Below are 14605 nucleotides of genomic sequence, written 5' to 3' on the forward strand. Positions count from 1 at the left end.
CCAGCTCGTTTCTCCAACTAACCATAGCCCAGGTACGACAAAGTCCATGTGTTCTTTTCTTAATTTCAAAATTTCCATAGATAGCGTATTTTTTCCAAGACAGTAGTAATAGCCTTATTCCTTGGAGAAAGATCAGGAGAATGGGGATATAGATAAGTTCATATTTCGTCAAAATGCCCTTATCAAAACGAACAGAAGTGCATTGTTCAGAAGGTACGATTTACTTCCGCTATTCATTCCGGTAAAGGCATGTTGCCAAAATATCAAAGCATTATATCCCCAGTCTCCCGGTTTTTTCCCCGAGGAATAAGGTTATTACTACTGTCTTATCTGCGTGTCCTTGATTTCGCAAAGGTAACAGGCAGTGAATCCTCACAATACTTGTTATGTAAGCATTCCATTGCGTACGGTCTGGATCCAAAAGGCTCTGGGCACACATAAGGTGTTCAATTCGTATCGCCGGACACTGTGTGACTGCCGTTTCAGCACGAACACTGGACAAGAACAGCGACCATGCTCAGCTCCCCTTGGTACTGTTCGACTGTCTCATGAACTCATTGTGTCCTCGTCTTCGACCCTAACATCCTGACGTTGCACGGCAGGAATCGGCGCTGCATCCTGTTCCTCAGAGCTTCCGTCGCCATCACTGAGTCCCCGCTCCGCGTCGAGGTGCGGCGTCAAATTTGCCCTACACAGAGCCTCTGCGATCTAGGTGGGCCTGTCTAACGATGTGGAGCTGCAGATAGTGCGGTCCGAATGGTCCCCAGTGTCTCGAGTGGTATCCCGATGTGTCAACTTTTTACAGCAGTCATTTCTCAACCGGCCTCGAACGCAATCGGGCGACGAATTCGAACCTTGCAACCACCTTCCGGGGAGTCGATATCGTGACTGACGCAATTAACCTCCCACAAAGACGCCGGCACTGGGGCGCTAATGATAAAGACCCAGTGTGCGTGCCGCCGTGACGTCAATAGCACATGGGCCAGGCTCGCGACGAATGAGCAACATTCTGGGCGCTGACGGTCTGCGGTCGCCTCAGTCTGAGAAGATCGCTCGTCAGTTACTGACAATTACGGCGTCCTGCACGAGCCGTTAAAACTGGCACATCCACATCGGCGGAGAGGACACGTGAGGGAGGAAGGGATCACCACACGCCCCCTCCCCTCCTCTCCATACAGCAGGCGTTAGTGCCGTGCCGGCGCGGGTCTCAGGCTACACCAAACCTCAGACATGACAGCTCAGATACGACAGCGAGCATATAGCGCAGCTGCACACAAAGCATCTGGCACATTTGCATCTCATTGTCAGGAACCCCAAAAGCCCTGCAATCGTGCTTGCACTCACAAATAGAAAGTTCTCATGTTGTTTTGGACGAAAGTTATTGGTGGCATTTTGGTGCACTGAATATTGTTTGCACTTATCTGAGTCGGAAGTCAAGGTGTTTTGTGTATCAACAAGCCAAAAGTCCAATCCGATCACCCGTTTCGTGCAACACAGTAGGCGCAGGCACTCACTAAGATCCATGATGTATTGCCGAGTTCACCACGAGCATCTCAAGGTACACCGGCTTACAAACTAACACAATTTCACCCGCGGTGCATGTAATACCATGTTCAGCTCACCACGTACAACGCAAAGAACACAGGCTTACAAACTAAAACAATTTCATCCATGGTGCAAGTAATAATACGGAGTCAGCAATCGACTAAAGCTAATAAAGGCTTACCTTGAAGTGCATTTGAACCGATTTCGTTCGGCGTGGGGACAACTGCGGTCGTGGTCGTCACATACTGATAAACGCGAACGAAACCCTGCGCACGTCGCTTCGATACCGTGTGCTGGAAGGGCCACGCCAAACGACCCGCCTCGCCAGCCAACCGGCCCCAGTAAACCAATACAGTGCGAAACGGTTAGTCGGTGAAACTAAGCAGAACTCTGCGGCGGACAGCTGGCGACCCGACTTTGACTTCATTATGTCCAAAATGAATAAAAGCCGGCCGCCGTTGCTGGTGAGCGCGTGACGACGCCTGGCCGGGCGGCGCTGCCGTGTCTCCGACGTCCCGTCCGGAGGGCCGGGGCCGAGCGGCACGCACGGCTCCGAGCGGCCGGGGCCGCCCGGCACGCCTTGCCCGTCGCTGGTCCGCGGCGTTCCGCCCAGCTCAGCCGTCCAGGCCGGCTCGCAGCGACTGCCTCCGCTGGCAGACGCGACGGTGCGCGGCGCAGGCGCGGCGGTGCGAACCGGTACCCGATCGATTGCACTCTCATGGTCGACGCAACTCAATATCCATGAACATCTACCGGCTGCGACAGTCAATAAAACGGCAAAAGCCTGCGGCATCGCGAGGAACACGTTTCGGAGCAATCTCGGGCCGCAGAGAACTAGCACTCTACTTCTTCGGCCTCCTCCACGCTTCCACGCGGCCCATCGTCCACTGCCGATTTACCGCTACTCTAGTACCACACACACTATCCAATATAAAGTGTAAATAGATGTCACTCGGGAGCGGTTTAGCTGCCTCTGGCGCCGCTGCTGGTCGACGGCGTGTCCGGGACGGCTGGCTGCCCGAGCGGCCGGCCGACGGTCAGTGCTCCTCGCCGGCGGCGGGTGCCGGTCCGGCCGGCGGCGGCCGCACCTCCGGCTCGTCCTCGTCCAGCTCGCTGAACGGGATCAGCTCCTCCTTGGCTGTCGGCGGCGCGGTTCCCGTCAGAGCGGGCCGGTCCCGGCACAGGGCCGCAGAGCATACACGCCCCAGCCTGGCCGCCCCCATGCGCCTCTCGTCCGACGGGCCCGACAGCAGCACCGACCGTGTCATACGCCGGACCTGCCTCCCCCCTCCCCCCCCCCATCGAACACACACACGTACACAAACACACACGCGGAGAGCGGCGCCCTCGTGAAGAGTCCGACCCACGCGCCGCCAATGCCGGCTGTGCCCCTTCCGACACAGGAGCGGCGTGCCCAGTGACGAGCTCGGCCGGCGCCACGCCCCGGTCACTCACCGTTCCGCTTGTAGAGCGGGCCGTCGCCGCGTGCCGTGTTGTAGGAGCCGCACGTGCCGCACTTGAGGCCGATGATGTGGAACGTGGTGACCGTCTTCGACTGGCAGTCGTTGCAGAGGATCTTGGCGTAGCAGTTTCGGTAGCGGGCCGGCATCTGCGTCTCCACCACCTCCTGGTCCAGCTTGGTCCAAACCTGCGGCCGGCCAGAGCGCCGCGTCAGCAGCAGCCCGCGGGGCTCCCCTCACCGCCAGCGGCAGGGCGGGGCCGCGCGCCAGGCCGGGACGCCGGGCCAAGCCGGCCTGACCGCGGCCACAGCGGCGTCCGGGGAGGAGACGTGCTACCAAACGTCACGACCGTGCTGTCTTAGTGTTTTTTAACTTGACAAGTGCGTTCACAACCTCATGTTGGAGTTTGTAAACAGCACTGTACATCATCGGAACTGTGTTGTCCCCCAATTCCCATCCTCCAGCCTCTCGTCATCCGCCACTGTGGTCCGTATTCAAACAAAGACAGCACGTCGGCATCGATGCCACTAACAGAGGGCAGAAACAAAGAAAGTGAACAAAGGGGACATGCAAGGATGACTCTTACCTGCCTTTGCTTTATGATGACTTTACGACTAGTCGCCACCGGCGAGTGACACAAGGATCAACGCCACTAATACACAAGCACAGGGCAATGTTATCAACAAGCACGACCGAGTCCCTAGCGTGCCGTACCGAGTCCTTGGCGTGGCGTGTCGAGCCCTGCCACAACTCACCGAGTCCATGTTGAACATGGCGACGTTGCAGGTGGGGCAGGCGTAGTAGCCGCGGTCGACCAGCATCTTGAAGCAGGGCTTGTGGATCATGTGGCCGCAGGGCGGGATGTGGGATGAGATACGTGACGTGTGGATGTCCTCCATGCAGACGGCGCAGTTAGTCCGGCTGACGCGCTCCACGCACTGCGGCAGAGGCGCGCGCGGCCGGCGCCGCCGTCAGCCGCCGGCCGGCCCACCGCCGCTGGACATGCGCTCCGCCACCGGCCATGACTTCGGCGCACCAACAGTGGCGGACGGCGCTCAAGCATGGCGGATGTCAGGATGGCACCAGACAGTGCACCAGTGCAGCGGATGTCAGGATGGCATCAGACAGTGTACCAGTGCAGCGAATGTCAGGATGACATCAGACAGTGTACCAGTGCAGCAGATGTCAGGATGGCATCAGACAGTGTACCAGCGCAGCAGATGTCAGGATGGCATCAGACAGTATACCAGCACAGCGGATGTCAAGATGGCATCAGACAGTCTACCAGTGCAGCAAATGTCAGGATGGCATCAGACAGTGTACCAGCGCAGCGGATGTCGGGATGGCATCGGACAGTGTACCAGTGCAGCGGATGTCAGGATGGTATCAGACAGTGTACCAGCACAGCGGATGTCAGGATGGCATCAGACAGTGTACCAGTGCAGTGGATGTCAGGATGGCATCAGACAGTGTACCAGTGCAGCGGATGTCAGGATGGCATCAGACAGTGTACCAGTGCAGTGGATGTCCGGATGGCATCAGACAGTGTACCAGTGCAGTGGATGTCCGGATGGCATCAGACAGTGTACCAGCGCAGCGAATGTCAGCATGGCACAGGCGCTCCTCACACAAACGTGAGCTACAGGTCAACTCTCATGCGCCGAGTGGCAACAGGTGGGCGATTCACCCACGCGGAGAGGCGCCAGTGCGACGAGACGCCCGGAGACACTTGGCAATTCAACGCACACGATACTGGATGCTGCTTTGATTTCGGGGGCGGGTCGGCTGCAGCGGTCATTTGACGCTTCACGCGACGCTGGTGACAATCCCACACAGAACGTACGTTGCCCACATCGCCCGAAGCAGCGACAGCTTGACGTGAGCAGGAGGGCCCCGTCGCCACCGGCCCCACCTTGTGGTTGTTCTCCAGGTTTTTGGGCAGGCACATGTCGCAGGTGTTGCAGTGGTAGAAGCTGTCGCGGCCGCCCACCCGGCAGATGCCGCAGCCTTCGCAGTGGTACTGGTGCTTCATATCGTCATCGTACAGCCGACACACTTCGCAAAAATACTGCAAAACAGACGGCGGCCGGCGGTCACACTGGCCGGCACCAAGCGACTCCGGTAGCTGTGGACGCTGCGTCTCCTCGACTACATCTTTAATTTCCTTTGGTAGTTTAGCTGTCACTGAGTTTTCTTGAAGCAATCCTAAGAGAATGTCTCCATAGTGCTCTGACCACTTATGGAAGTTCGCGTGGCAGCTTATTACACTGTAAGAAGCATAATATCTAATCATCAATGTAGAACGTTTGCACATACCGAAACCACCTCCGAGCACCAGCTATACGTCACAAAGGTCTCGACAGCTGACCCACCTTGGCTAGAACAATATCACAGTTGATGCAGCTCTGATGTATTCCCTGCCGGAATCCGCAGGCCGAGCACTCCACCTCGGACACCTGCTTCCGGTCCAGCTCGTGGCCTTCCACCTCGTCGTGGCAAAACCGGCACGAGTAGACCTTGCCACAGCAGGGCGCCTGTCGGACACGACCGGAGCTACAGCCCACTGACGCTGCCAGCTTCGCACAACAATATGACTCAATTTAGGAAGCCCTGCGGCAAACCAATTATAATGTTAGTCAGTTACCATTGGCTGATGAATGCCACAGATAATCTTCCAACAATTCACTTCATATGATGTCCACCTTGAATGTGATAAAAACCCTTGTAAGCGATTGGGCTTGAGAATGCAGCTCCAGTGTTATTTTTTAATGTTTTGAAGTAATTGCAACAAAGAAGTGTGCTGGCCACATACACATTTAATGACACACTGATCACACCTCAAAGATCTTACCAAATAGCATGTCTTGTCTTTATACGAGAAAAGTGGAGCTTGACACACCTCAATGCACACCTTGTTCATGGAATGCCAGTGACCATAGAGGCCATATTAGTGCTCAGGACCATGGGGCAATTGGGGTTTGCACTGTGGCACCAAAGTGGAACCTAACTAACAGAGCGGTTAGGCCTCGGTACTAACCACCCTGCCATTACACCCCACCGACCAGTAGATGGCAGCCTGCTGTCACAATGAGTATGAGCATAGTGTGTCGAGCATCTGCCTGAGCCAAGTGACTGTGGCACTACAGCTGTGCTAGGAATGCTTCCATGCAAAGCCAAGCTGACATCTTGACTACTTGTACCTTATGGTACACACATAGGATGTTTAAGCCAACTGCTAACTGTTCTGAACATAATGGTGGTCAACGCTTAACATACCACCAACTTGGCTTTCCTCTTGTAGTGCTTGCATCCATAGTGTTCTGGGGGAGGCTGCTCCTCCACAGAACTATCTGATTGCTCTTCTTCCATTCTAGCTGCTCTTTTACGTCTCTGAGGGACAGGACACAGTATGTCAGAACACTGTGTGGCATACAAGCTCAGCTGCAAGCTTGGTCCCACAAAGCAGGGATGCAGAAATGCATGTGAAATATCTTTTTGACAAATGATCTTACCTGTCAAATGTGTCATAAAACTGACACAAGTATTATGAAGCTCAGTTGCAACAGGTCACCATTCAATATTACCTAGATTGAATCAACTATATCTATACTTCTTCATGCTATGCAATTCATCATAAGCTTGGAGCATACAATTTGCTTGCTGATGACATGATAAAGGTACTGATAGCACAGCTGATGTGTCCCATGATGTGCTCCTAAATCAAAATTGCTCACGAGATACTACCTAAATGCGCCAGTAGACATGACACACATGCCAGACAACCTATCAGCCTGATTCCACATGCCCAGTTCAGTTCAAATCATCAAGCTCTTTACAAAGTTGCTTTTTGTCACAAATCCTCACATCTTCCATCTGTCTTACTTTCCTGTGATGGCACTCATAATAAATGTTCCCTGCATTGCTTTAAATCACTGAGATTCTGTGCAACATTATTTTCTTTTCAAAGATTGAGCTATTCAATCACCCACAAGTAATAACAAAATAACAATCAACCACACCTGTTCAATATGTGTAGGGATGATTTGAGCTCATCATTTAGCTCATGTGTGATGGACTGTTGCAGAAAGAGGCTGACTGATCACAGCAAATGCACAGATGACATCTCACAGTATCATCAGTAGGCAGACTATACATATTTTGAGTGTATGAGGATTTTGGTATCATATATAATATGGAATTCAGCTCTAACAAGAGCCATATTCAGGTAAACAAATCCATGTTCCTCTTTTTTACCAAGAATTGCATATCTTGGAGATGTCATCAACCATGATCTTTCAGATGATATCCTTTGGCAACAAAGACAACTAAATGCCACACTGCAAAAAGACAGGATCTGAGAGCCACCAGCCTTATGCAACCACCACCAATTTTGGTACACATAGAGCCAGTGTTTTAAGGAATTAACATATTGCTATGATGACTTTAAGCAGGAACACCCTCTCCCCACAATTTGAAGCAAACACAATTTAAAAATTCAGCACAACTTGCCCTGGCTTGAGTTTGATGCATTTGAGCTCTAGGCTCTGCACATCCATGCAGTGAGGGCATTCTTTAGAGAATGACTACAGGCAATTCAGTACCCTGTAGATTTAATGTTTGACATGCGGCAGTCAAAATTCAGCTCCTGCAAATTAAAAAAAGACACAAAGTACGATTTAATAGTGAGCTAGCACAATGTGCCAAGTTACTTGCTGATGCCTAAATTTGAGAGCACAAACAGAATGTGCTCTATTCACTCTGTACCCAGTTGCACCTCTGCAGTGCATATTGTACACCTAAGCTATTTGGGACCAGATCACTGCATACATTAGAGCTGTGAAATATGGTGAGGTCATGTCAGACATCACTGATGGGTCAAGTAACAAGCAAAAAATGCATATAAACAAGAAAGCAGGGTGGTGGTGACACTTTGTTCATGTCAGAGCTCCAATTGACCATTCATACAACAAGCAAATGTCCCAGAAATGTTCTGGAAAAAGCCGAGGACAGCAAAAAAGTTCATAGCAGACAAAAGACCAATTACAGGATTATTTCTTTCCTTGTTGGCCTGCCTTTTCATTGAGACCAAACAATAACAAAACACGGACACATGCCATCATCTTGAACTCACCTTAAAGTTGTTATCACTTCATAGACCCAAATGTCCAACCCCTTCTCCAAACGCACCCTCGAGAAGTGGGATACCGCGACCACCGTACAACTCACACGCCCAGCTGGCGTCCCGATTATTTTTTTAATCTCTCAGGGACGCTCCTCCTAAACAGCTAAAACAACGCACGCCCCTCGGGGTCGGATTGGTCCAGAACACCAGTCGCGTTCATTACGTCACATTCACTCGGATCAAGGAACACGAAAAAAACTAATTGCTTACGTAGTCGTTTTCTGAAAGCTTGATCTGTAATGTTGATGCTGAGATGCAGGTCTTCACAACTCGTGATTTGTTGTGGAGACCTCAATGGGGGCTATATTTTTGTTGGAAGCGCGAGCTGCGCAATATGCGACTTGCGCAACTGCCGTGTGGCCTGTTTCATATCGCCTACCATAGAGTTCTGTACGGCCAAAAGAAAGGGAGTCTGGTGGCAAAGTATTCAAACGCAGAGATGATGGGCCTCTAGCTTTTATCAGCTGCCCCCCTCCCCCCTCCCCTGGAGCGTAAGATTTTGAGAGCAAAGGGGGCTGAGGTCCTCCATTAGTCCTGCAGGTGCTGATTAAAAAGAAGCAACCAAAAATGGTTTTAGAACTCCTGTATTCCTTGCTTTGACCGTGCTCCGTATTTTAGTAGCGTAGCTGTCTGTGGTAGAAGGATTGAAGCAGACGACAAACGTAAAAGCGTGTTATAAACATCCATCAGCTGATCATTGAAAAGACGCACAAGGTTCAACTCGCGTACGGATTTGGGGTATATATCGCCTCAGGTTGAGGGTTGGTTGCATGCAGTCTGCCTGCTAAATTCGCAACGCTGGAAGTTCTTGTGGTACCGTGTCAAAATTTTGATATTCAACCGGCGCCTTGTTTTATTCCAAGAAGGAGCTGAAATAGTGGCTACGAAGTCCGAATTGAGCTTCACGGCTTGAAAACTCAGGACGTCGACAGAATTGTGGCTATCAACAAGAATGCGTAATATAGCCCTGTTCATAATAGAATAACCAGCAGAAAAATGAGCCAGACATATTGATATTCTATGTAAGCTATTGAGTACATTTGCAAGCAACTTTATGTGTGTAGATGTGACAGTATTAGTAGCCTTATTACTCGGGAACAGAGGAAAATGGAGAAATTTCAGCAGTTCTCAGAGAATTATAATCTTCTTTGCTATTGTGTGAGTGAAAAGGCAATTAATGCTGTTGTTGTATTAATATGTTTGCTACATGCTTTTTAATACATCTATTTCTTCTCTCTCCTGATTATTGCATAAGGAACAAGGCTGATGAGTTGAAAGACACAGTCTTATCTATATGTGTAATGTTCCTTGAAAATGTGCTTGACAACTTGTATCATCGCTGGGGATGTTGTTTCAAAAAAAAAGTCTAGAATTGTATGGAGGAAATGTTTAAAGACCTCCCAAAATGCACAAAAGTGTGTTTTTCATGATTTTGATCTGCTTTCTTAGTGTTTGGACTTCCTGTGCCCTCATTGGAAAGGAGTGGCGCTCTGTTCCAACATCCAATAAATTGTAAAAAGCTTAAAGCTGTGTCCCTTAGCAGGGGCACAGTTTTACTAAATGAGTTGGTTCAGCCAGGGGGGGGGAAGAATAATACAAAATAGCAAAAGCTACCCTGAAGATAGCCAGGCAAATGGCTGAAATAGCTTACCCAAAGTCCGAGGCTGGCTGAAGCCCCCCCCCCCCTCCCCCCCAAATGAACAAGAAACTACACCCCTGTCTTACAGATTGTTTGTTCAAGGAGGTCTGAGGGCTAATATGGATTGTAAAGGTGTACCTTATAATCAGTGCACAGATTGTGTGGAGGCCAACTAAGCTATATTTAAAACAATATTTTGGTTAGTTCCAAATGCTTAAGCTGATAGGTATTGTATGGTACAGAGGTGTGTAAACAAATGATATTGGCTATTATTCCCTTAAGCTTGTTCATGCTTTAAAATGATATTCACAGAGCAGGTAGATAACAAACCAACAGACAGAAGTACAAGCTTAAATTGGACTTCACATGCATAGCATCAGGGATTATTTAAGCCAGAACCAATGGGATGATTCTTTAAGTAGATTCACTTGCTAAGTTTTAGATGCTTATTTATGCCACCATAAGATTACAATATTAAGAAGTGATGGTTAGTTATGTCTGATCTATGCCCATGTTTAGGGGGCTTGGAATATGCAGGTTGTACTTTGTTTTTGGTTTGGCTACTTTTTGTGATGTATGTGTTGTGTGTGTTGGTAAGGTATGTGTGTAGGTGTGTATGGGTTTGTATGCATATGGGTGTATGGTTTCAGGGTGTGCTTCCTTCATCTTTAATGTTACTGTAATGTTTTGGGGAAAAACCAAAAAACATGTGGGTGATTTTGCTGTATTACGTATCCCAAGCTCAGGGCTAGATCAGCTCATCATGTCTGAAGCACCTGGGGTACAAACAAGATGTATGAATCCAAAAGAAGCAGGAAGTTAGAACTTGAGAACAAAATGTTGTGAATGAGTGCACACAAGTGTTGCCAAATGAGTGTTATGCTAGCCATGAACCATAGTGTAATCCTCCTCACTATTGCAGCCATTCCCAGCCATGTCGTCGGCCATGGATTGCCCCGCCTATAAGCTGCTGGTCAGTGAGCTGAGCCGCTGCCGGGCCGTCACCAGTGCCAGTGGGCCGGCCTGGCGGCTGTCGGCGGGCGACCGCAGTCTGGACGTGCGCGTCGTCTGGCTGCAGGGCCAGCTGGCCTCGGTGGCCGCCGACCGCGACGCGGCCTCCCTGGACGACGGCACCGGCGTCGTCCAGCTGCTCGGCTGCACGGTGGTGCCCGGCGGCAGCGACTGGCTGCAGACGGGTGAGACTGGCGGGGAGGGGGGGGAGGGCGGTACCTGTGCCGAGTGGCCGCAGACGGGTGAGACTGGCAGGTGGGGGGGGGGGGGGGGCGCTACCGGTGCCGAGTGTCTGCATATGGGTGAGACTGGCGGGGGGGGGGGGCGCTACCGGTGCCGAGTGGCTGCAGACGGATGAGACTGGCTGGGGGGGGGGGGGGGGCGCTACCGGTGCCGAGTGGCCGCAAACGGGTGAGGCTGGCGCGGGGAGGAGGAGCGCTACCGGTGCCGAGTGGCTGCATATGGGCGGGACTGGCGGGGTCTGCCACCGGTGCCGAGTGGTGGTCAATGCATATGAGCTGGTGAGCCCAGTAAGGCTTACTGTCGTGTGCCATGTTATGGTAGATGCAGTGGAAGGAGGCCTGAGATGTCTGGTTTGTAAGCCCTTGCCCGTGACTTCCATGTCATGGGCTGTTGTTAGCAAAGTGTTTGTTTATCTTCTGTGACCAGTTGCCTTTATTTGCGCTTTGCTCCGAATGTGGCTTTTGAATATTTTATGCCTCACTATGTCTGCTTGTCACAAACCTTGTTACAAAGATATTTTGTGGGAAGTTCTGTGCTGACATTTGGGGTGGGAACTATATTGTAGTTTGCAATGTCCTTTTAATGATAGGTAGGCATCAGAAAAATGAAGAGCATTTTAATCAATGGAGAGTTTCAAACTCACGAGTTCTTTAAATTTAAATTTATATTTGGAATGGTCCTTTGACTTCGCCTTTCTAGCTGACCTGTTTGTGCAGTATGCACTTTGCTGTGCCCTTGGACCGCTCCCCCTACCTCGTTTCTCTGGACTCAGCCGCGGTGCCGCGTTGCCGCGCCGCCACCGACGGCTGGACCTTGTGTCGGTCCGTCGTCCGCAGCCTGTCCCGTGACCGGGCGCCGCCGCTCCGCGACAGGCCAGTACTGCATGGTGATTGGCGAGATCTGCTCGGTCAGCCCGCCCGAGCTGCTGGCCATCAAGATCACGCCCCTCTCGGACGTGCACCGCGACATGTGGAAACTGGAGGTCAAGCACGCGCGCCGACACCTGGCCAACGCCGCCAGGCCGGGCGACTGAGGGCTCTGTCTTAGCCACCGTGGCGACGGCTTGGGGCGCAGCTGATCGAGGCCGTCTCGGGCGGTGCAGGTCGGTGCCTTCGATCCGCAGGAGGCCCAGTGGAGATGGCCCGGACCAGATGATTGTGTGGGCTTTCCCGCCCCTGGCTCATCCAAAATCACTGCATCATGGGCTTGGCGGTCATCTCGCCGCAGGCAGCAGCCATGAGAGAAGACTGAGCACCAGCGCGGCGAGGACTGTGCGGATCGGCCGCGCGCGACCCACCGCCGAAGCTGTCGTGGTTGGCGGCCAAACATGTGAACGACCTAGCGGTTACGGGAGTGGGGGAGGGGGCGGGGGCGGGGGACAACAAGAACCTTGCATCACAATGAGCTCTGTCGCTGATCGAAGATCTTAGGGGCGCTTGGCTCTTTTGTTCAGTCAAGAAAGCGATGCGCCTTAAAGCTCAAATAACCAACCAACCAACTCAGTTCAGAATGGTGAGCGGCGTAGTTGTGGGGGGCGGGGGGTACGAGGGACGGAGCTGGTTGTTGACAGCAGGAAACGTTTGGCCAACGCCTGTATGTTTTGTTGGGCTGTCAGCCGGGCCACTGCACTGATTTCCAGCGTAGAGTGCACCAGAGTTGCATACTCGTTTTCCGCCCTGTTGTATTTTTGCGTTTTTTTGTTTTTTGTTTTTTTGCTCTCCATGTCGTTGCCCGCCATCCACGTTGAATTTGCACACCTCTGCCGTCCGAAGGCAAAAAGGCCCGAGGGCTATTTTACCCACTGGCGCTTAGGCCTTTTTGCCTTTGGACGGTAGACTCCACAGAGCAATGGTGATGAAAACTGTCGGCCGATGTATCTTCCTGTCCCAAATTTTGCTGTACTTTCCATAGCGTCGACAGTGTGGCACGAAAAATGGCAAGCAGCCAGTGTTAAGCCCGCAGTTTCTGGAAAGTTCCCGAGCGCGTTGGCAGGGTTGTGCCGCATAGCGTAATGCACCGCCCGGCTTCGGAAATACTCATCAGCGTGGCTTCGATACCCCTTCCAATCATTCTGACAGTAGCTGTGCTGTCGCGGATCTGTCGCGCCAGGGTTTGCCTATATCAAACACGGGTCCTAGGCACGCCGCGAGAACTGCGTCACTCCGCGCCAAGACTCACACCTCCGCTGGAGCTGGACGCCCGCGCCGGGCTCACCTGGAACTCGAAGATCGCCTCCACGAGCTGCTGTATGGAGCGCACCATCGCGACGTCAGCGGCAGCGCCACGCCATCGACACTGGAAAGGCAAACAAAGACCGCGATGACGCCGCAGTGCCGCGTCGACGGAGCCGGGCCGGCAGCGGCGACGGCGCGCCGCGCGCACGTGCTGCCGCCGACCGAAATAGCGCCGCTGGCGGTCCGCCAGCGCGCCAGCTGCGGCGCCGGCCGAACCGGTCCGGCCGGCGCCTGTCACGCCGATAGCGGGGCTCTGGCGGCCGGCGATCGGTCTGGACGGGCCGACCTACCCGGAGGCAGGCTGCGAGCGACGCTGTGCCGTTCGCGCTGGTGACGCGCCACTGGGGCGGCGGCTTGGATGTGTGTCGCATGGCAGGCCGGCGTGATGGCTGTTCGCAATGACTAACCCTGTCGATTTGTGCTGTGATGTGGGCATAGTTCTCGCCCTGGCGGCGTCGTAGAGGGCCGATTGTGATTTCGGCCTAGCGTGACCGGTGGCGTGCGGGCCGACTGGTCCTGTCTCTCAATCGTCGGCTCAGCTCGGGCTCTGCAGCTTTGCTACCGCTGATGAGGGCCGCCGGGTTGGCTGGGGAGCAGCGTGTGTTATGTGCAGCTACTGCAGGGACTGATTTAAGGGTGAGGAAACCCAGGTGACCGTGCCGCGTCCTTCACAGCTCAACCGTGCTGTGGGTCCACGGACTACGCAGTCATCAATGAAGGGATTTTGTGGTGAAAGACGAGATGACCTTTTGGAGCTTCAGCATGTCATTCAGCAGTATCTGCCGGATAGACGGCGCCGTAACACCTTCAGGGGTCGTGGCCGGTGACCGCCCCCGCCGGGCGGCACGGTAGCACAGCTCGGGTGGGCGCCGGTGTTGGCAGGTGACGTGACCGTGAGACAGCCGGCGCGCCCGGCTCGCTCGGCGTGCCGCGAACCCCGAGGCCAGTCCTGTTGACCGCCGCGCCTGCCGCGGAGGCTATCGTGCTGTCGCCTGTTGGCAGCGCCCGCTTTTAAATGCTCGACCCTGGCGCACGCTATGCTCAGCAAAGCTCGGCTGGTGTTGCGTGCTGCACGCGTGGCAGACGTTGGCAAGGCGTACCAATACACGACCGATGTGTGCAGCCCCACCTGTGTTCCGACTCTGGCCGGTCGCGGCGCGCGGCGGCCGCCGCCTGTCGGCGCGGACTGACACCTGCTGAAGGGTTGGCGCCAGCCGGACGGCCGCGGGTCGCAGCGACACGGACGGTCGTCAGCCGGCGGTCGGCGGCGGCGCGTCAGCGGACAACGGCG

At 53.3% G+C, this 14605-nt stretch overlaps 1 protein-coding gene across 3 annotated transcripts; it reads right to left on the bottom strand.

The window, feature by feature from the left end:
* Window positions 1–1502: 1502 nt before the first annotated feature.
* Window positions 1503–13438, bottom strand: LOC119113209 (RING finger and CHY zinc finger domain-containing protein 1). 3 transcript variants are annotated; one of them, XM_037237558.1, is made up of 7 exons: window positions 13295–13438; window positions 6282–6395; window positions 5378–5539; window positions 4918–5073; window positions 3761–3943; window positions 3001–3193; window positions 1503–2683 (listed from the first exon to the last, which is right to left on the bottom strand). In XM_037237558.1, the coding sequence occupies exons 1-7, from the start codon at window positions 13340–13342 to the stop codon at window positions 2583–2585; spliced, it is 957 nt and encodes a 318-aa protein (XP_037093453.1). In that variant the 5' UTR covers window positions 13343–13438; the 3' UTR covers window positions 1503–2582. The 3 variants fall into 3 exon arrangements, with proteins under 3 accessions (XP_037093453.1, XP_037093454.1, XP_037093455.1); XM_037237559.1 differs by lacking the exon at window positions 13295–13438 and adding an exon at window positions 8398–8602; XM_037237560.1 differs by lacking the exon at window positions 13295–13438 and adding an exon at window positions 8137–8319.
* Between the last annotated feature and the right edge of the window lie 1167 nt (window positions 13439–14605).

Source organism: Pollicipes pollicipes, unplaced genomic scaffold (genome assembly GCF_011947565.3).
Source record: "Pollicipes pollicipes isolate AB1234 unplaced genomic scaffold, Ppol_2.1 Scaffold_7261;HRSCAF=8764_pilon_pilon_pilon, whole genome shotgun sequence".
Taxonomy (NCBI): Eukaryota; Metazoa; Arthropoda; class Thecostraca; order Pollicipedomorpha; family Pollicipedidae; genus Pollicipes; species Pollicipes pollicipes.